This window comes from Ixodes scapularis, unplaced genomic scaffold, assembly GCF_016920785.2.
Source record: "Ixodes scapularis isolate PalLabHiFi unplaced genomic scaffold, ASM1692078v2 PGA_scaffold2__306_contigs__length_199485367, whole genome shotgun sequence".
Classification (NCBI taxonomy): Eukaryota; Metazoa; Arthropoda; class Arachnida; order Ixodida; family Ixodidae; genus Ixodes; species Ixodes scapularis.
The window spans coordinates 2,133,136-2,155,158 of NW_024609857.1; the positions used below are offsets into that span (position 1 = coordinate 2,133,136).

At 46.3% G+C, this 22,023-nt stretch overlaps 2 protein-coding genes across 2 annotated transcripts in view; both read left to right on the forward strand.

Moving 5' to 3' along the window:
- The first annotated feature begins 680 nt into the window (after positions 1-680).
- Positions 681-22,023, forward strand: part of LOC8040903 (ataxin-10) — a 30,188-nt gene continuing 8,845 nt past the window's right edge. Inside the window, exons 1-8 of the mRNA XM_029991506.3 lie at positions 681-909; positions 6,591-6,752; positions 8,533-8,612; positions 9,852-9,963; positions 11,709-11,882; positions 15,275-15,349; positions 17,467-17,617; positions 20,653-20,761. Of these exons, the coding sequence (XP_029847366.3) occupies positions 779-909; positions 6,591-6,752; positions 8,533-8,612; positions 9,852-9,963; positions 11,709-11,882; positions 15,275-15,349; positions 17,467-17,617; positions 20,653-20,761 (994 nt within the window). The 5' untranslated portion in view covers positions 681-778. The remainder of the gene's footprint in view (positions 910-6,590; positions 6,753-8,532; positions 8,613-9,851; positions 9,964-11,708; positions 11,883-15,274; positions 15,350-17,466; positions 17,618-20,652; positions 20,762-22,023) is intronic.
- Positions 903-5,540, forward strand: LOC115329826 (bcl-2-like protein 1). Its single transcript, XM_029991508.4, has 2 exons — positions 903-1,191; positions 3,503-5,540. The coding sequence occupies exons 1-2, from the start codon at positions 1,137-1,139 to the stop codon at positions 4,192-4,194; spliced, it is 747 nt and encodes a 248-aa protein (XP_029847368.2). The 5' UTR covers positions 903-1,136; the 3' UTR covers positions 4,195-5,540.

Consider the following 22,023-nt stretch of genomic DNA (forward strand, 5'->3'; position numbering starts at 1 on the left):
CCTTTGAACCCCGTGTTTCGCCGACAACATGGCCGACAGAGCAGCTAGGCGCGAGTCACGTGGTACTCAGGGTTCCAAGAGGCGGCCCGCCCTATGGGAGAATACATGGAGATCGACATAACACGGCTGATTAAAAAAATAACGGCGAGTTCACACTTTTCAAAACTAGCCTGTCGTGAAGTTAGTAAGGCGCTAAACACTTTATCAAAGTTTTAATAATATCGGATGCGTGTGCAAATTTTGAGAAGGCAATTTTCAGGGCAATGGCGTTTGAAGCAGACGATTTTTGCTCGCAGCGGAGATGGGCTTTTCGGGTTGGCCGGAGCGGGTCACGTGAATGGTGTGACGTCGCCGTGTCGTCTGCTGCATGATGCCGCTCAGGCAATTTTTAAAAAAAAGTTACGTCCTTGCATGGCACAAAACTTATCGCAAATTATTCTAAAATGTTTCATTATTATGTCAAAAATGATTGCCATTCCGTACATCCCCACAAAACTGAAGAAACAACGATTTTCTCACGTTCTCCATGCATTTCTGACCGCAGTTGGAACCTCCGGGCGTTCGCCGCTAGTCGCCGAGAGACGGCGTTCTAGATTGCGCTACTCTGCTCCGAAGGAGCTATATAGTGCTCTAGCCGCAGCCGCATCGCCGCTGCGGCGCTGTCGCGCAGTGGTGAAAAAAAGCCTCAAGCTGGCCAAGGCCAAGCCCAGACGAGCCGTATCGCAGTCGCGCAGCGCATGGTTTGTTGTTTTTTGGAAATTTGTTAGTGACATTTGACATGAGTGAAAGTTTTGACAGTTCAGCCTTACAGGTGTTGGAAAATGCGCTTATCGTGCCCAACAAGTTTAGTTACCTGCCCCTAAGAAGGTTGCACGTCTACATGCGAGGCGTAGCTTTGGGACAGAACAGGTTGGTGCTTTGGCCCTAAGCGCAAATCGGCGGCTTTGTCGCGCTTTTTCGGATTTGGCGGGTGCAAGTCTGGACATGACTCATACACCACCTTGGCGGCCGATCGGACCACCGCCAGTGCTGCTCGTATCGTCGCCGCGCGTCGGTTGTCTTCGTTCGTCTCGCCGCGGCACGTTCGCGTCTATGATCCGTTAGCGCGTTTCTCTCCGTTCATCCCGAAAGGCAACATGGCGCGAAAGATCGTCGAAGTCCAAGCGTCCGGAGACGCAGCGGCCGCCAGCGGTACGTATCATTTGCCCAAAGGGTGCACAGTGTCACCGCAACTTTGTTTTGTTGTCGCATGCGCAATATGCGTTGTTGGGGCACTGCAAGTGTCTTGGATGCTCGCACCGAGAACTTTTCTTGCACGTGCATGGCTGAGCTTTCCCCCATTTCACCTGTGGGTGATTGTACGGTTGTACGGCGATCTTTCTCCCTTCCACCATTGTCCCCCCGCCTTCTAGCAACCCCCATTTCAACGCCCTGGTGCCCCGCGGTAGTAAGTTTCGGCGGAGACCTCCTAGTACAGTTAGTCACGTTCTGAGTCAGTTTATTTTGGGGTCCATGCCCCCTGGGCGCCTGGCGTTTACAAGTTTGCGGGTGGGGGGTGGGAGGAGGAGGGGGGAGGGGGTAGACGGTGATTTCGCGGACATGATGCAACATGTTCTACCGCATCTTCAGTAATGGCGTGTGTTGATTAACAATCGACAGGTGTTTCTCGGAAGCGGCGCGTTGCCATCAGCGATTACTGTCGCTTTTCCGGTATCGCATTGTTTTCGGAGGATTGCAAGCGATAGTTGAGTGAGGTTTGTGCGCAATTTATTGATCGTAGAGAAATTGAGATCAGCCGATTTTTAATTCACTCGTCGGTTTTAGCAAATATTTACCTCTACTTTTTTTCTTTTTTTACTTTGCACTATCACACATTTTCATGGTGCTTGTTTTGTCTTAGTCGATTCTCTGCTTATTCGCAGTGTATTTTGTATGTTTTTATTTTACCTCGCACTAACCACGTCTTCTTTTTTTTTTCTTTTTTTTTTGCGTTTGCGCAAATGAATTTTGGTGACAGCTAGTATACTTTTATTCAGAATGGCCACAGAAAATTGTCGTTATATTCTTACATGTGGGAAAGTATGCATGTGTTCCTGTTAACGGTCTCTGTTCTGATGATCACCAAACTTGTTGCCATTTTGGCATTCTGAGTGTTGCTTGATTGTTTCAGAGCATGGGCCCCCGTCATTTTGCTTACCTTGTGAATTGGGAATGGCTGTTCAAGGGTCGCATCGGGACAACTTGACTTGTAGTGCTTCTGGGCCTAGGCATATATTCCCTTTAAATCGAGCAATAACTTGCACCCTATTGTTTCTTCGAGAGACAGGCTTCGCTCCGGAGGGGTCATCCCTTTCAGGAAATATGTGCACTGACTGGATCCTTGCATCCACATCGCATCCTTTGTTTCGCTGCATGTTTGCATTTCATGGGTTTACGTATGTTGGCTTAACCTTTGCTTGATTGCTCTTGTTTGTTCTAGTTGTTTGTCAGCATATTTCAGGGTGTGGCGACCAACGTGCCCCTGAGAGATGACCCTGAGAAAGCTTTGTCTTGGCAAAACGTTGGCTATTACCGCGGGGCTTTCTTTTCAATTTCTCGATATCCCAGGGTGTCTAGCGACCGGGAATTGTCAGGGAAATTTTAATTACCGGGAAAAATCAAGGAATTGTCAGGGATATTGTCAAAGAGCGAGCCCAGTCAGGGAAATTGAGCCGGAAACGCCATTGAGTGCCCTGAGCAAAGACTTGGGGGCAGAAAACTATGCAATAAATTCTGCTTAGAGCGGAGCGCGGGCTCTGTTCCCCTGATTTGGAGTGTGCTACCGGATGCAAAGAGAACATCCGACAAATCCTGTCCAAGCCTTGGATTGGATTGGATTTACAGTGTAACAGCAGGCTTGATCCAGTTAGAGCTACTAGGTTTAGTTACAAATGGGAAAGCCGCAGACCCCAATCCAATCCAAGCATTTAGCCGAAACTCTTCGAAAGTGTGCATCTGGCGGCTAGGCGCCATGATGCCGTTCGATTATTGATGTGTGTGGTTGAGCGTCGTGTTTTCATTGTGTTTCCGAAAGTGGCCTCTTCACTGACAATGTTGCCGGCAAGAAAGTGCTCGTTTAAACTAGACTGGACGAACCTGAATATTTTGGAAGATAAAAGGTGGATTAAGGAGCGAGCAAAATTATGCTCATAGTGCTGAATGCCAATGCCTTGTGTTGTAATCGTCTTATATATTTAACCACCTCTACAGTGGTCATAGAATTTCACCTTAAATTGTCAGGGAAAACCTGGGAAAGTCTGGGAATTTCAAAATAATAATTTGCTAGACATCCTGATACCAGCTTGGGCTTTTTCTGTTTTGCCTTCCTGTCTTGTTCGCACTCGCGAATTTGCGTACAAAATGGCGGTGCCAATGGCTTGAGAGGCCTCGGCACAGTGCTTTAGCCATGAGCAGCGTTGGCACCGCGCATAGCAGTCTCAGGATGTCATTGCCCTCCTGGCAGGTAGCGCAGGAGCGCCGCAACAGCCCCGGCCCAACCTGCTGCCGCTTCAGACGCACCTGAGCATTCCGCTGCTGCTGCCGACCCCGACCCGCGAAGAGACCCAAGAAGAGGGGCGCGTGCTGCTGAGCACCTTCATTGACTACCAAGTGGCGCAGGAGGGCATGGAGCACCCCGAGGCCTTGGGGGACATGGTGTACTCGCAAACCCTGGAGGGGGCCGAGGCAGCCCAGGCACCCCCCAGCCGCGAGGAGGTGCTTCTCGCACACCCCGTATACCGCCGCGTGGGCCGGGAGCTGCGGGACCTGGCGGAGCGCTTCTCGTACAGCCCCGAGCGCAGCCGGGTGCGCCAGGAGGCGGACGCCTTGGACCTGTCGACCCTGACCGGGGAGAACTTGAACAGCCTGATGCTGGAGCTGTTCCACGATGGCTTCAGCAGGGAGCGCCTGGTCACTTTCTTCTTCTTCTGCAGCGACCTGATCCTCAGGGCCCTGCGCACGTCCCTGGGCGCCTGCCTGCGTACGCAGGTAGTCCTCTGGGTCTGGGCCTTCCTCAGGGACAACGTCTGCGACTGGGTGCTTCAGAGGGGTGGCTGGGAGGTGGTGCTCACCAGCTACCTGCCTAGTCTTGTTGTGACCGCTGCAGGCGTCGCCGTCTGTGCCGCTGCCATTTTCTACATCTGGAAGAACTGGTGACTGTTTGGCCGGCGGCCACGCGCTTGTGTTAGAAGTGCCAAGGACGTATGACGGGTGACTCACCACCACTTTTGATCTCTTTTCGTGCGGGGCATTGTCGAACTGGTGCCTTCGAAGCCTCTCGGGGCCTTACTGCCGCAGGGCCAAGTGCAAGAAGTGTGCGGGCAACGGACACTGCCGTGCGGAGGGATTTTGGAGGCCACTTCGCTTAGTCCCCCCTTTTTTCCTCCCCCCCTCTCGCGCTTGTGTGGTGAGTGAGCATAGTCGCTTTTTTTTTTTATGCTTTCATATTTATGAGCTGCTTTATGCTTTACTTGAAGACTGATCTGTTTTGCCACTAATTTATGCGATGCTTTGAACTGTCTTTTTTGTTTGCTTAGATTTATTTTTCTTTGTATTCGTGTGAGTGCTACTTCAGGAAGTGTTCTTGTTGTGTGTCACATTTTATGCTCAATGTGAGAGGTCTATTTTCAGCGACATTTTTTAATAAGAGTTCTCTCAGAGTGCTGGTTTCACGTTACTCTTTAAATAACTGACAGAGAAGCATTGCTTTTCGAAAAAGAAAAAAAAAGTTTGGAAGGTTTCACATTTAATGGACCTCATTTCAAGCGTTCCAAGTTCTTGCACGCATTTGAGCGTTTAGATGCTAATTTAACTTTACCATTTTGAGTTTGTTTCAAGGTGTCCAACTGGCCATTATTTATCTTTGCAGTGTTTTTCTTGGCTGACAACATCTTGTTTACTGTTTGTGTGCATCAACTCTTGCCTTCACATCACAACACTTGCTCCTGACTGCCTCGCTTAGCGTGCTTCAGAACACTTTATGGCTCAAACTTGTTTTTAAAAATGATGCCTGCCTTTTAAGGTGATGACAGTCCTCGCCCATTCTTATCTGCTCATCGATATGATTGTGTGAGAGGAGGCTCGTCCCCAAATGTGCATGCTCAGAATTGATTTGCTCCATTGGATGTTCCTTTAACATCCTGCCACCATTATTATGAGGGGCAGTGCGGAGAAGACGATGGGGAGGTTTTTACAGGCCGAGCAGCGGGCCTGTCATGTGCCTTTGCTAGTTGCTCATGTTTTCACAGTATTGGGTCACATGGTTTGATGAAAGGAATGCAGGATTGGAGTTTTAAATCTGCCAGAATTCCAGTTCTGTCTACTCTGACACTGCCAGTTTATGTTTGTCTGTGGTGTGGAGTTTTGATGGAGTGACAACTTTTGTACCATACGAAATGTTATTTTTTTATATCCCTCAGATATGTGTTGCCAATAAACAAGAAACCTTGATACGTCCTTTTGGTGCTTTTTTTATCAATAAATGGAAGTTTTTTAAATCTTTATTTTGTTGCTTCTCTTTACGTTAACATGGCAGCAGGAGGGAATACGGGTTTGTAAACCCTTTTGCAGTGACTTAAGCTCCCAATGTAAATCACTGAACTTCATGAAGTTATAAGAAGGTAGAATCTGTTGTAAGTCCACAAAGCAATATTTTGTTGGGGAAGAGATTGCCACATGCCATGGCAGTGTCAGTTGAAACAATGTATCTTAAAACCTTATAAAAGCGAGCCTTTGGATAGGCAGGCTAGCTTTGTGAGGCTTTTAATAAAAATCTGGCTGATACAAACCTGCATGCTCGTTAATGCTTACTCTGTGCACTGGTATTAAGCTAAATAAGTTGGATGCCTGCATTTCTGGCTCTTGCAGTAGCATGGGCTCCTTTGTGCCCAACCTATATGAAAAGCGTTGTGCAATTTATACTGCTTGAGAGAGAGATTGCTTCTAAAAAATGTGGTTGGTTCTTCACACTACCATCTTCATTTATCCTGGAAGCTGTCGTACTGCGAGACTTTAAAGGCTCTTGACGCTTGCGAATCTCCTTTAGGATCTTTAAAATGTTCTAGTCGTTTCGAATGAGAAATAAAATTTCTGGGTAACTTTGGTAGGCTCGATCTACTTCAAGTTTTATCTTTCAAAAGCTGGAGTGGCAAAGTGCAAAAGTTTTGTGCTAATTTTAAAGTCAATATCTGCTTGTATTTAAGTAAAATACTGCTACCACTGCCAGTTCTATAGTGCAATTTAGCAAAACAGCTGGTTATATCAAAGCCCCATGATTTAGCGTTGCCTTCCAGTTGACACAATCCTGGTTTGTGCTCGTCTCAACTTTTACAAAGAGGCAGCTATTCCCTGAGAAGATGTACAATGTCGAGCATCCACCATCAGTGTGGTCTCAATTGCCTCAGCATTGTTCTTATTTTATTTCATTAAAATTGGCCCAGACATTCCAAATTGACTTTGGGCCCAGGTGGTCTTTCAACAACTTCTGATATCCATAGACTCTAATAAATAGTATTGATTGATTGTTGCATTCTTGCTTTGGTTCCTCTTTGCAGTGAGCTGGTGGCGGAGGAAACGTGGGTGTCGGTGCAGGCCATCTCCGAGAGGCTCGTCGCGGAACCGCTGACTGCCGCTGTGTGCCGGCTGTCGGCCGAGCTCTTCCGTTTCCTGCGGAATGCCTTCGCCGGAGACCCCGCAAACTCCGAAACCGCCCTTAGGTATTTCAGTGTGGGTAGAACAAGGGGAGCTGCTCTTCAACAGCCGTCAGACAAATGAGTCAACTTTTTCTTTAAAACTCCCACTATTTTGAGCCCATCCCCTTTTGGATCCCCTAGAAATTCGCTTTTGTAGCGTGGCCGTGTTAGCCTGTATCTAGGTTCAGCTTACATTTAAAAGGGGGGGGGGGGGGGGGGGGGCTAACTCCTGCCAATCGCACCTTAAGATCGCTGTCACACCGCTAACACATCGTACAAAAGACGGTTTGCAGACACGGTCTCGGGCATGTTTCGTCCCTGTATGATGGTCCTGTCATATCAGTCGTACAAAAGCTGTCTCAGAACACGTTTGAAGCATACGTGTATGTATGAAGCAGACATGCTTGTGTCGTCTACAGATAATTCTGTCATCATGTCTTTTGTATGATCTATGAGTAGTTTGACTGCAGCTTTATGGTTATGTAACCGACAGACATTCTTGTTGTGAATGCACTGCTCTATGGATCTTTGCTAGTTTCTAATTGGATTGTTTTGAGCATTTTCACACCAACTATGTAAATGCACAACCGCAAAATGCGGCGCCACCTAGGCCAAGGATGTGCAAATATTTCGCTGACTGGAGAGACCTTGATCGTCTTTATGGAACCTGGAGACGCATATTTGTGTTAAAACATAATTGGAAAGTATAGAAACGAGCAAGGAGAGAGCGTGTTGCGGTTGCGTGCTCTACTGAATGCATTGCATTTGGCTGGACGCTTTTCGGCTTTCCAAACGGCGTGTTAGGTTGCAGCAGATTGTGTTCGGCTTAGATGTTTCTCTGAAATGACCCCTTCCACTTGAACAGAGGTTTTCAATGACTCCGTTTCCATGTGCTGTCGTGCGCTGCTGATACGGCACTTTTTAATTCTAGTTCTGTTTGACTGAGCAGTTCTGGCCGGAAAGGAATGTGGAAGGTCTAATTACCCGTTTATTTCCTACCAAAGGCTGATGGTGGCGATTATGGAAAGCAGCTGCAGGGTACGGCCGGATGCCCTCCGGGCCACCTGCGAGGTGTGCTCTGCACAAGGAGAAAATCGAGAGGCGCTTCATGTGCAGCATCTCCAGACGTCTTATTATTAGATCAACCAATTACCGCGATCGATCGAGAAGTTGAAACCCGGTTTCTCGGCCCACAGAAATAAACTATGCCAAAAAGATGAAAATCCATGAGAATGCATTTTCTCAGTGATGAGAAAATGTGAGAGTTTGAACACATGACCTGACCTAAATCATAAAAAAAAAAAATAATACACAATTTTTCTATCAACTGATGTGCTCCTAAGGCTAATTAATATTCATCAAACTGAAATTTCAGATTGCAGGCTCCTGTACCATTTATTTCAGTCAAAACTTGTCAGTAACAAAGACAGTATTGTTTTCTTTCTTGCTGATGAGCTCCTTACTGAAATAAGTGCCCACAGTCTCAAATTTCAGTCCAATGAATATTAGGCTTAGGTGGACGTCGACTCGTAGAAAAAGTATTGTTTTTGTTAAGTATCTTTTGATTGAGGTAACATCTTGTGCTCAATCTTCTGCATTACACCACCGCTAGTAACGTCACACTCTCATGTAGTTTCAGCTTTCGGCGATGTCTACTTTCTTTGTGCAGGCCGAAAAGCTGGGTTTCCTTTTCTCGATCGATCCCAGTAGCTCAATAACCAAGAACCAAATGTGCGTCAGAGTGGAATGACAAGAAATGGCTAATGTATGAGAGGATACCTGTGCCCTGGTCTTTTGTTGACAGCCGCAGGAAGCTGCTGCAGAATGTGGACTACTTGATCAGAGCCCTGATGGAACAGCGCTCCAAAGAACCCACTGACGAAGGTGCGTGGCAATCGCATTCCCTCTGCAAGAAAGAGAAGCACAATCAGTAGCTAAGATGAAAAATGAGTTGTTGCATTGTGCAGATTAAAAGGGAGATCTTGAAGATACATTGGCGCTTTTCTAGAAAGGTGAAATTCTAACAACTGATCGATGCTCAGTGCAATATGCCAGCTGAGGAAAATTCTGTACGCTCATTTGACGCGAGAAAGGTCAAACCGTCCAAGTACTTTTCCCAGAAACAAACTGTGCTAAGGTGTCGGTGAGTTGGTTCATGCCTTTGAATTAGAGCTAAAAGAGCACTGAGAGAGCCAAGGTTGAATTGAAAAATGCGGACGAAATGAGTGCTTGTTGCCTCCAATCAAGACCCGTTCACGCTGTTGCGACCTCTTAAAACTGGGTTCCTTAAAACCTCTTACAACGAGAGGACACACTGGTGCCATCTATTGGGTAGCAGTGTAAACTTGGCGGTCCGGCATATTTTCTACTTCTCTCGCGCATTATTGATTCTTTCTTGGCTCGAAAAACTTTTGTCAACGTTATAAATGAGCCTTTCTCATAGGTATTACGCACATTTGACCTTGGAAATCCCGCAAAACCTTCGCTCTTCTGAAATGCAGTTCCTGGGTCACCGCATAGATGACGCCAGAATGCCAGTGTGTTCCCTCGTCCTAAGAAATTTTAAGCAACTTTAACAGATCTTGTCTCTCAGTCATACTCTATTGCAAGTGTGTGAACGGGCCTTTACTCTTCATCCTTGGCTGTTTTTGTGCTTTTTCAGTTGTCATTTGGAACAAACTGTGGCATGACTTTAATTTATCCAGATATGCTCTTTTTTAACAAAGAACTGAACAAATGCTACCTGAAACTTGGCATGCCCCTGTCTTGTTTCAATGTAGGCAGCCCTCAACAACAGTTCCTTCGACAAAGGAATTAAGTTGGTTAGTTGGTCAAACGGATAGAATAAAATGTGACTCATGCGAGGGTGTCTTTGTACGACGAGATTTTCGTTCAAATTCTGTCAACTTCAATTTCCGACACAAAAGTTTTAAATATGAAACATACTCATCGGTTGTTGAGCTTAACAGTCCCGCTAATTGAGCTATGTGTGGAGGCTTTCTTTTCCATCCCTTCGCTACGGATGCTTCACCTTAACACCTCATTAAGGAAACCATTGTCAGCGCTATTTTATGCCCTTGCTTCGTCTACGAGGCACGTATTAAAGTGTCGTCTCTATTGCAGAGGCCACTGTGGCCTTGCGGTGTGGACTGCAGTGCTTCGGCAACTTGGTGGCCAGCTGGGAAGCTGCCCGAGAGCTTGTCTGGAACCTCACTTTCCTGTGGAGCACGCCAATGTGAGAAGCTACTGTGTTTCTCCAGTGTGGGCAACCCTTTGCAGACAGTATCCAGAGCTGCAAAGTCACATAATTAAAAATATATTTAAGTTACCTTAATTAGTGACGATAAGTACATACATACTTTTCAACATTTAAATTTCTCAAACTGCAATTTATTTACATTCTCGGAGTGATTTGTAACTTACTTTGCTAACGGTTACTTCTTAAACACGCCGACAAATGCACATTATTATGGCCTCATACGACCACGGGACCGTATGCGGACGACGTGTTTGTGCGGTCATGCAACTCCTTTCTCTTCACAAAATTCGCACCAAGCTACAAGTCACCAGGAAACAGAAGTCGTTTACGGTGTTGCGTCGGGATTAGCGAAGGCGCGGAGAACGGCCGCAGAGTTTATTCTGCGAGCGTAGCATCTGCGGCACATCCGGCGTGTCCCAGCGCCACCTGGCTACCCGTCTACTCTTTTTTCAGCTTATCAGCGCATCATGCTGCCTCGTTTGTCACTGTGTGGTCTTTCATGCGGTTCTATACGTATCATTGGGTATCCCTCAGGGATCAGTGCTGGGTCCCGTTTTGTTCCTAAGCTACATAAATGATATTGCAAATAAGCTGGGCACTAACCTGACAGTTCACCTGTTTGCCGACGATTGTTTAATTTATCCAAGACTCTCAAGTCAAGGGGACCAGGTCAAATTGAATGCAGCATTAAAAGTTATTAGCACCTGGCATGTGCAATGGAAAATGAATATCAACTTAAAAAAAAAAAGTGTTTGCAAGGATAAAAACAAAACTAAAAACATATTATTGTTTGATTATGCATTTGATGGTGCACTGTTGATGCATGGAGGTCACTTCAAATATTTGGGACTTGCTATAACTGAAGATCTAAACTGGAAACTGCATATAAACAATCTTTGCTATTCAGCTGAGAGAAAACAGAAACTAAAGCTCGCACCCTGAGAAGTTAAATTAACTGCCTATTTGACCCCAGTACGTCCCATATTGGGGTATGCATGTGTAGTATGGGACTGATTTAGACAGTACCAAATCGACAGTATTGAACGGGTTCGAAGAAGAGAAGCAAGGGTTATATTGTCAAAATACAGAACAACAGACTCTGTTAGTGAAATGCTAAAGATATTTAACTTGCCACATCTTAAAAATAGACAAAAAATAGCTAGGTTCAAAATTTTTTATTCAATGCATCGAAATCTTTGCAGTTTTCACGCCCAACGCTACTTAAAGCCACAAACATCTCGTCCAATCAGAAGCAGCCATCCAGGTCAAATCACATGCTTAATGACACGGATAAACAGATTTAAATATTCATTCTTTCCACGAGCCATAGAGGACTGGAACTTTCTTACCTGTGATATAGTGAAAATGTATTCTCTAAACCAATTTGAAAACAATGTGATCGCCTGCATAGCGTCATACAGTGCAGGCTAGACTTAATACTGTTTTTTTTTTTTTTGCATGTTTGAGTGTGTTATTTTTTTTCGATTTATTTCAAGTTGTGAGCAGTGTGTTTGTGCTTGGCTAGATTGTGTGTTAAACATTTTTTTTAGGCCTTATTGCGGGTTGTGTATCTAAATTCTCGCGCACCTGGCCAAACCATTGACCCAATATGTATATTTTGTTTTCTGTGGTATTGAGTGCTAAAACTCCATCCTGTATCGGCTCCTCTGGGCTAACAGTATCAACAAACAAAAACAAAGCGTGCGTGCGTGTGGCTGCAGCTACCCAGCCCTGCTGTCCAGCGACGACGCCACCCTGAGGATGTACGCCAGCATGTTGCTGCACGGCTGCCTCCTCAAGGGGGCGCTGCTGCGGCTTTTCTTCTGGTCCCCGTGCACGGCCGAAGTGGTCACGTGCCTGACCCGGATGATGGCTGACGTCGAGTCCGAATGGAGGTGAGCCGTCTCTCGTCCCCCACTGGACTCGCCCCACGTGAGGCGTAACCTACGCCCGATCGCCGTAACATGGCCCCTAAAGGCCCATTCATGCACTTGCATTCACTTTCTACGGAGTTCATGCAACATCTCGTGACGAGGGAACACGGTGGTGCCATCTATGAGGTGACTCCGGAACTGAATTTTACTAGAGCGAAGGTTTGGCAGTATTTGCAACAATGAAATATACATACTATCTATAAAAAATAGTAATTTATAACATTGTCAGAGGTTTTTCGAGCCAATAAAAAAATAATGAAATAGGAAATATCCCGAAATAATGAATGATCCGCTCAATAGATGTGCTCTCTCGTCGTAAGACGTTTTAAGGCATGTAAGCAGCTACAATTGTGTGAACGAGCCTTAACTGTGCCTTTACCGCAGGAAAAAGGCTCTTATGGAGTGGTCTCAGTAAAAAATATTATGTAAGCTCGATCATGCTGACTAAGAATGTGAGATCGCACTACACGACTGGGAAGGCCGTGAATACACGCCGTGAGATTGCACTACACGACTGGGAAGGCCGTGAATAGTGCCGTGCGAATTGGCTCGCTCTTGTGTGGTCCGTACCACCGACCTGGATAACTCAGTTGTAACAAAGAAAAGAAGAAATAAACATAGCTCAGTCAGCAAAGCACTTTGCTCACAACCTCAAGGAGGTGAGTTCAAATTTTGCCGGGTGACCGAAGTCTTTTTATATGGTTTTTCGTTACAACCGACCGCTACAGCCGGCTGTTACAGCCAAACATTACGGAACTCCTTGGAAATCGCCTGATAAAATGCACCTTGCGTTAAAATAGTTTAGTCGCAAATTTCGCTACTAGATGTGCCAAAGAATAGTACCAAAATGTAGCTAAAAGAACTTTCTTAAAAAAAAATGTAAATGCCAAATAAATTGTTTATTATATAGCGCAAAAAAAATTAGACTTTTACAAATCTGTAATGTGAAATTAGAGTGCAGCTCTAGAGAAGGAGAGGAAGGTATGCCCCTCCTCCTCCTCCTGCGTCGGCGACGCCGCGAAATGCCGAAACGGGCGCATAAGAGCTGCGCTTTAAAAAAATGCAATGTCAAATTTTGTGTAGTCAATGCAGAAGTTTTCATTTGGTTCGATGTGCCTTGCAAAGTATTAAGAGTCATTAGAAATATGCATTTTGTACTTTACTTTTCTGGAAACAAATCCTACAAGTGTGAACAGTTCTCGTGCAAGACTCCTTGTTCTGCAAAAAAAAAAAAAGATATTTCTCGCCCTCAGTGTGCAAAGAGACGAAAGCAATAGCTGTAGCACGGTCGCGCAGTGTGGGTGGAATGGTGCCGTCACGCAAATGAGGACAGACGTGCGACGTGGTTAATTCTCATAGCCATCGTGGTTAGCGTCTTGGATGCCATTGATGGCTGCCACCAATGCTTGGTGATCTGTGAAGTAAGTGGGTAAGCACGGTGGAAGTTTCTAAAACCATCCAACATTACACGTAGCAACTGGATACTGCTAAAATGGGATTTCTCATAACGCAAGCCATGTTTGAAAACAAATCTTTCAAGCAGACAACACAGAAGACTCTCCTTTCGTCGCGTCATTACTGGCGGGATGCCGGGACGGCCCAAGGGGAAATCTTGACTACCCAGACCTCGCACCAAGAGCGGAGAGAAGGGTTTTTTCGTAGCGACAACAGCAAAGGATGAGGTAAAAATTTCTGAAAAGCGTCGCTCGTAAAGGTATTGCTTTAAAAGTTAGCCCCCGTGAGAACTGTACAAATATTCACCAAAGCCCCGACTGAAGTGTTTTGTTCTGTGTTGAGGCGTTCTGCCAAGGTTGGGACCAGGCCGCCTTTTCCAAGAAAACTCCAATCGTTTTGCTGCTAATGGCACAAAATCATGTGACTATGAGGTTGACATGCTGCAGATGAAAAATAATGTGTTTGGAACATGCCCGGTATGTCTACAGCTCACAGAGGTAGTAAATGCACTCGGTGCACAAAACAAAACATACTGATAGGCACCTGCAAATAATCCCGGCTGGTTCGACCCACTGCCACAATCGAAACTAAAATCCAATGAATGAATGTCATCTTTTGACTTACTACTGCCACTTTCATCCACGAAGTTAATTGCATATGCACCGGAATCACGAGTCAGATGATGGATGCCATGATTGATGCGACTGCTCACGATTCTGTAACTTTTAAGTTCTCGTGAAATACACCCTCGTGGAAAAGCGAAAACCAAAACCTAAACTCGAAGGAGAGTTCCTTCATGATATCCTAGACGGCTCCAGGTGTCTAAAAATGGCACTGAACGCGTAGAAATAAGGGTTTGAAATCCATCTATCAAATTGCTCGATTTGAATAGGCGTGGTAAGTTGAGAGTTGACGTTTGCTCAATCTGGCATGACAGGGCCGACTTGCTAGGAACAACATCTTATCTAAGATTGCGTGAAGAAAAACCTGCCAAGCTAGGCACACAAGAACGCTTGAGACTCAATTCCCGTGCCATTCAGCTCGTGTGCTAGCTTTGGCAGTGCTTTCTTTCACACAGTCTTAGCTAAGACGCTGTTTGTAGCAAGCTGACCTAGAATTTTTCTCGAAGGTATATTCCAGTGATAAGAAGTACACTTTCAAGTTTAAAACTCGGATGGGCAATATGAACACTGTTCCACAGATATTTTGTAGGACGAAAGCTTTATAGGCTAGGTTACATTTTTAGAAAGTTGCGCACTGGAGTTGATAGAGATGGGGCTGACTTTGTTCCATGGAATAAATCCGGTAGCGGTTTCCCGGTAACTCCAGAACCCTCCGTTTATTTGTTTGTAATGTTTAGTTGTAGCTGTTAAAACAGTGCTGTTTGTTTGAAAACATTGTTTGGGAAATTTAAGAACAAGGAACACAGTGGAAGGACCACTGGCATTGACATTAGTCCTTCGAATTACCCTTCTCTCTCGCATGCGATCGTCTCGCCAGCACGACACTGGGTCCGTAGTGCATAATTTCGGGAGGCTGAAGTGGCTATTGACTGACATCTTCTGTTTTGTTGCTTCTGGGGTTCATGCTTCCTTCGTGTTTACGATTCAACAAGTGGACTAAAAGGATCTTTTCTCGCCTAAAGACAATTTTTATTGCTTTTGTTTTGTTATAGGGCAGAACAATCCCATCAAGGGGGGGGGGGGGGGCTAGTTGGTAGTTGTGAAGGAAAAAGAATGTGAACCTCATAAATACATGTTTTGGAAAATCACCACGTGTACATAAAAGCTTTGGCCCAGTCCATGTTTTATGAGCGTCAGGAAGCATTTATTGCGAGCGCTAGTTGTCGCAAGCGAAGAAGTTGTTTTACGGTCCTTTCGACGCCTCTTTCATTGCAGCCTGTTCTTGCTCGAGATGTTTTTGACGCACGAGAACTCGCCAGTCATCTTCGGGAAGCTGCCCCGGCAGGCACGGTAAGGGCGAGCGACAATAGAGCTCGGGAAGGGTGGTCCCCATGTCATGGCGTGTGGAATGCACCTCTAACTGCTGGGTTTACTGCAAACTGCTGGGTTCACTGAATCTTAGAAAAAGGTCCCTTGATTTTTGTCTGATCACGTCGTAGAAGTGTCACATTGTCGCTGGCCGCAATCCCGGCGGTGTCACAGTAACCCTTGGTGGATGTGGCGGATGCCCGTTCTGATGCGGGTCGCTCTCCAGCTTGGCAGCCTACGGAAGTTTTGCTATACAGGATTAATGTAATGGTATAGAAAGAAAGTTCCCACGCATTCCGACCGCTTTGGAACGGTGGAGCATAGATGCGGACATTGGTGGTCATGGTCCTGACGGATCCAGCACACTGGCGACACTTTGGTGTCCCCAAAGAAGCTGGCAAACATCACTTGCAAGGCCTGTATGTATTGTTTTTTTAGCTTCATTTTGTATTTACTTAGTAAAAGACACCGACGTCACGCGTCATATAAAAATTAATTGAGTCGACAGGGGCTCAAACCATAGAGTTATTATAATGTACGCTAGAGGTTCAAGTGGCGCTAGTGTGCTGACGCAAATTGAAGCAGACAGCAACCAGTCGAAAATTGACTTCCGGTAATGCATTTCTATGGGAAAAAGTGAGTGCATTTTCACTCTGCGCTCGATCATAAGCGCAAATATCCCGAATAATTCGTATGTACTAGGTAGCTTGGAACATTTCTCAGTCAGGCCGACGAAATAATTGGTCAGTTACGGTGTTTTTCTTTCAAATTCATCGCATTAAAAACGGTGCTAAAACAGCTTCGTGCGTGTATTTATGTGCACTGTCGGACACTGTTAGCGCGAACACGACGTCGGCGCTTTTCAGCGTGGGGGATATACGTGCCAAACAAACGAAGAACATCTGGAAATTAAGAAAGACGGCAAGAACTACGCAGTAACACCGGATCAGTAACTACACGTGCATATACGATCAAAATTTATTGAAGGCGACATAATCTATTCCTATTTTATATAAGTAAGTACCGTTTTATTCTTTCTGCTCTGAGCGAAGCTGCTTGTTCTACGTTCAAAATATCACTCGCACGCTCAAAATCTTTGAGAACAAGTGCCCGATAAAAGCTGCCCGGCAGAGAAAACAATACGAAGAGACAACTTTTATAGCCCACGGACTTTATTCTCTACGTTTTGAATGTTTTTATCCGCTCATGCACGACGGGGTCATTTTTATATAGTGACAGGACTGGCATATTATCAATATATAAGCGTCACCGGATTGCTGGCGAGCCTTGAACACGCTTTACATTCCTTTCTTTTGTAATTTTGCTTCGAATCGTCGCTTGTTTTTACACACCTGCTGCGGAACACCCGTTTGAGACTGAAATGTAGCGAAGTTAAACATCGGTCACTGATGAAGAAAAATGCGCTAACTAAAGCAATTACACTTTTACAGTGTTAATCAAGGTACATACTATTCGGTACGACCCAAATAACCGAAGTGTTCCGTGTTATTTTCTGGCGAAGAGACAAAATGCACACGCGCTTTCCCATAGGAATACACAGGAAGACTGGAAAAGTAGACTGGTTGCTGTCTGCTTCAATTTGCGTCACGGAAGTCGCATAGACACTAGCGCCAGTTGAACCTCTAGCGTACATTATAATAACTCTATGGCTCAAACAACTACAAGTCGTTGCAGCAAACGAGCACGCCCAACCTTTTGTCTGCTTTCTTCCTCCACTTTTTGTCGCTCGCTTTCTCATTTTGTTTTTTTCGAGACCACCGATGTCGGCATTTACGATTTTCCGCATTCTGCTCCCGTCTTGACCCCCCCGTTTCGGCAGCAGGGGTTGGTATGTCGCAACGACAGCGGTGCTTACATTCTTTTGTGAATGTTTCCTGAAGTTCTTGACCCAACCAACGGGATCGCGACATCGCGACACTTCCGCTTTTGCTACGTCATTTGTTGCCAGTTTGGGACCACTTTGGATGCATGGGGGGGATAGGCCGCTAAACACGCAGGTCAGAGACTCGTTCTAGGTGCCACACCCACGTTGGTCTCGGGTACTGACACGCCTTACTGTCCCCCTCCGCTCGTGGCAGCTGGGTGGTACTCGACGTCGCCGTGGAACAGGTGCAGAAGAAGGACGGCCAGGCGGTGCATGCCGACTTCTTGGACCACCTATGTGCCTTCCTGCAGAGGGAGTTTGAGGACGTCGTGGCCGTGCCCCACTGCATCGAGGAAGGGAAGCTGGTGAGAGGACATTCTGAGACACATATGCGCCTTTCGGTCGTCGCCAGTGTTGTTAACCCCTTGCCTACCAACAACTAGTGTCACTCGTGCCATTCCTTAAGGACCATAAAGCCCGACCACGAGTGTGACTCGCGTTTCGGTTTCGGTGCTTGTTTAGTGTGCTCTCAGGCAGGTGGCAGAACCACCCCTGTTGCTCCATTTTCCTTGGGTAGTTTGCTCGTTTGTTTTGCTGTTTGACAGAGAGAAAGCGCTTCATTTAGCTGAGGAAGAAAAAAGCAGTCGCTCGTGAGCGTTCACGCTAAGACAATATGGTTTTGGCACGGAGGTCCGCTTTAGCATTCAAAGAGATACAAAACCTTCTTTTTAAAAAGGATTAATGCTCGGGCGTACCTGACGACAAATCCTTCAGCCTTTCCGATTTTTAGGAATCGGACAATCATTTTATGTGAAGTGACAGAAGTGATGACAACTATGTGAATCCTGCAAGCATTCCATCAACTTCGGCATCTGCATGTCAGTGGGACTCAGACCAGGAGTCCTGATTTAGAGCAAGATTATGACGCCTGGAAGTCGAGGAAATGTTTTTGTCCTTTTTAATGCAAAATGCCCGTTTAAATAAAAATATTTCTGTACGTTCCTTGAAAAAAAAAGAAGATTGAGTAGGTGAGGTTTTTTTTTTTCTTTAACGAAGTTTCCAGAACGCGCCCTAAAAGTTGTTATTTTTGGTGAAAAGTCACTAAAATGATACTGATAGTGATGTACCTTCCTGGTAATCTTTTCCTGCATTTCTAATATTGTGTTTCCTTCGCTTTTTGATTATATGTGACAACCGCGTCAAGAAGTCTCGCGCTATGCTAGGCACATGAGAAAGCCTTTTGATGAGCTTATTCCGTGAGGAATTTAAGTAGCGATAAATGCGCCAATGCATGCGGGGAGTTGATGCGCACCCTTTCGTAAAATAAAGATTTATTGTCAGTCAATCAACCTGACGAAGCACTTGGAATTTGTTGGCAGAGCACTGCACTGTGCCACTTGTAGCACCAGTCTCCTTACGCACATGAGCTCATGTATGAGCTCATGAGCCTTCCTTGCCACTCTTCACAAATAGCTATCATTTTGAGGATTTTCCTTGCTGTTGAATAAGTTCCTGAAAAAATTGCCAAGACTCTGAAGAGAAAGAGATGTCATTTAAGAAAATTAAAAAGTCACTCAATTTAGCGACTTAGTAGCTAAGTTAAAAACACTGTCCTGTGCCGGCCGACCACCTGGGGGTTGGAAGATGCTAGAACGTCGTTAGTTATTTCTTTGTCGCAATCTGTTTTCGAGTATGGAAATCATTCGCTCACTCGGCAAAATACCGGGCAGCAGATGAGAAAAAATAGTCAGTCTTCTGCACCACGAAAATAAACTGTACATTGCTGGAATCTCAGACTCTGCCGGACTGTAGGGCTAGAGGAAGAGATAGGACGGCAAAGTTTGAGATTTCTTTTTAGTAGAAAAAAACTTAGTAGCGAAAAATAGCCTTTTTTTCCTATGAGAACGTGCAGTTGGCAGCATAAGCGGATGGAGTGGTGGCATTCGAGATTGCCATGTTCAAAGCTCTCCTCCGGCTGTTGCGCTTGTTGGGTGGGGGAGACTGGTATTGAGCAAAATTGCTCGCATGATTGGTTGCTCCAGTTGCCGGAACGGGACCCGTGCACTTGGGGCACCGTGTTCGCTCCAGTTTGACAGAGTACGCGAGCAGTGTTGTTTCAGCAAGTGTCGCAGCAGAGTGCTAGGGAAGCAGTATATAAACAGGCTCCTTTTGCTGGGCAGCCGAGCGATTGAACCGGCCGGAGAGCTCTGCCTACCAGCCATCTCGGAGGCCATGATGGAGTGTGTCTCTTTTCCTCTGTATCTCTCTGATGCAGAGGAAAACAGGAAATGAAACAGAAGCAGTGTAAAACTACCTCTCAGCTGGCAATTTGTTTCCTTCATTCTCATCATCATTCATTTTCTGCAGGTAATATTTTCTTCTCTGTTCTCATTGTCACATGTTGGTCCTGGGACGACTGTTCTCTGGCATGTTTCCCTTTTTATTAGAGCGCATCTCTTAGGGGCCCGTTCCCGGCTTGAGCGGCGTCGCCGTCGGCGTCGGCGTAACCAAGGTCACCCCAAGGTCACGCGACCCCCAAGGTCATCCCAAGGTCATTCAAATGTCACGTGACCCCTCCCCCAGGGTCACGTGACCCCCCCCCCCCCCCCCCCCCCCGAGGTCACGTGACCACCCCCCAGGGTCACGTGACCCCCCCGCCGAGGTCACGTGACCTCCCCGATGACGTCATCGTCACTGATGACGTCACCGGCATCCGCATCGTCATCATCACTGATTACGTCATCAGTGACGTCACCGGCATCCGCATCGTCATCGTCATCATCACTGATGACGTCATCAGTGACATCACTGATGACGTCATCAGTGACATCACTGATGACCTCACCGGCATCCGCATCGTCATCGTCATCGTCACTGATGACGTCACCAGCATCCGCATCGTCATCGTCATCATCACGGATTACGTCATCAGTGACGTCACTGATGACGTCACCGACATCGTTATCGTCATCATCGCTGATGACGTCATCGGAGTCCGCATCGTCATCGTCACTGATGACGTCATCAGTGACATCATTGATGACCTCACCGGCATCCGCATCGTCATCGTCATCGTCACTGATGACCTCACCGGCATCCACATCGTCATCGTCATCATCACTGACGACGTCATCAGTGACGTCACTGATGACGTCACCGGCATTTGCATCGTCATCGTCATCATCACGGATGACGTCATCAGTGACGTCACTGATGACATCATCGGCATCGTCACGTGACCCCCAACGTCACGTGACCCCCCCCCGCCAGGTCACTTCACCCCTCAGTACCCTTCCCTCCTCCTCCTCAAGAGCTGCGCTCTAATTCGGTGTTACAGGGAGTTGTAAACGGCTTTCACTTTTTTGCTCTCTCTCTGATAGCATCTTGCACGGCACCGCAGGAGCCGATCCAGATCAGCAAGATGCTGAACGTGCTGTGCGAGGCGTCTTGCAATGAGAACTTCTCTCAGCTGATCGAACCGAAGCAGGGGCTGCTGAAGGCGACATTAGGTTTGTCACGTTTGCACCACAAAATGGGCTCTACACGAGCATAGTGCCTGCATGCAGATCAGTGCTAGCTTGCTGTTGTGATTCGGACAATAGAGCGTTCGCAAAGAAGAAAATTAATCTAGCATGAGCAGTAACATCTAGATACTATACTCCGTTTCACTTTAAGTGTGAGCGTAGCACAAGCTACAAGAACGAGTTCCGGGCTTTCAGCGTCCCTGCCAATCACGCGCGCTCGCGCACTGCAAGCACTTTTCAGGGCCACATGCTCGCACTTGTGGCATCGGCTGCATCTGGACTTAAGCTGAAACAGAGTGTATATGTTTATTGTCCTTGCTAATTTGCAAGTGTTGAGTGCTGAGCTGATCACAAAACTTTGAGTTTGAATAGAAGAAGAAAGAGTTGGGACAAGCTTTCTGGTAATGCAAGTTCGTCTGCTCCTCAAGCAAAGGTTGCAGTGACGTCAGAACGCCGAGCTCCGATTGGCTCAGATGGGGGGATAGTTGATAGAGCTCAATGCCAGTTGCCTTGAGGAACCGAGTATTGAGTAAGGCAACAAAAAAATGGGACAGTCTTCCAAATTTATGTCTGCCTGTTTTTTTGCTAACTCCCCTGAAAATAAAGAATGTTTCAAGGCAGGGGTTCTCAAACTTTTTGGTCTCACGGAACCCCAGGAAGCCTCAAAGACTGCCGCGGAACCCTCCCTCCCCCCTCCATATTTGCCGACCGAGAAGCAACAGATGCACAATTGTAGGATATTTTGCTTGTGTTGCTTCCCATATATCCCCACCATATCAATCGCGATGTCAGTACAAAGTGAGATGAAGGCGCTTTACATGGTCCTGCCGCGCAGCCTGCGGCATGGGGGGGGGGGGGGGGGTTGCAATTCGGGTGTTTGCGGAACCCATGAGGCCAGCTCGTGGAACCCCTGTGTTCCCCGGAACCCAGTTTGAGAACCCCTATTTTAAGGTATAGATGTCTAGGGAGCAGAACTGCATAATTACTTGTTGAAAGTATTGAGGTTACCATAATTGGTGATGATATCAATGAGTAACTACCTACTTCTTAACTTGTAATGAAATACACCCTTTCAGATATCCAGGCCTTATACGGGCTCAGATAGCAGTGTAACTTTTGCCGTATTAATAGACCTATTGCTATATTACCCAGGCATCAAGGAGAATGCAGGGATTGGTGTTCCATGCGCCGCACGTGCTGGCCTCAGCAGTAGTAACTTTTCTAAAGCAAATACCTAAAACAAATGG

Excerpts from the sequence above, each read along its gene's own strand:
- LOC115329826 (XM_029991508.4), top strand. The coding sequence starts at position 1,137 with ATGGCGCGAAAGATCGTCGAAGTCCAAGCGTCCGGAGACGCAGCGGCC. Across the intron at positions 1,192-3,502 it reads AGACGCAGCGGCCGCCAGCG|GTAGCGCAGGAGCGCCGCAA; the intron begins GTACGTATCATT and ends CCCTCCTGGCAG.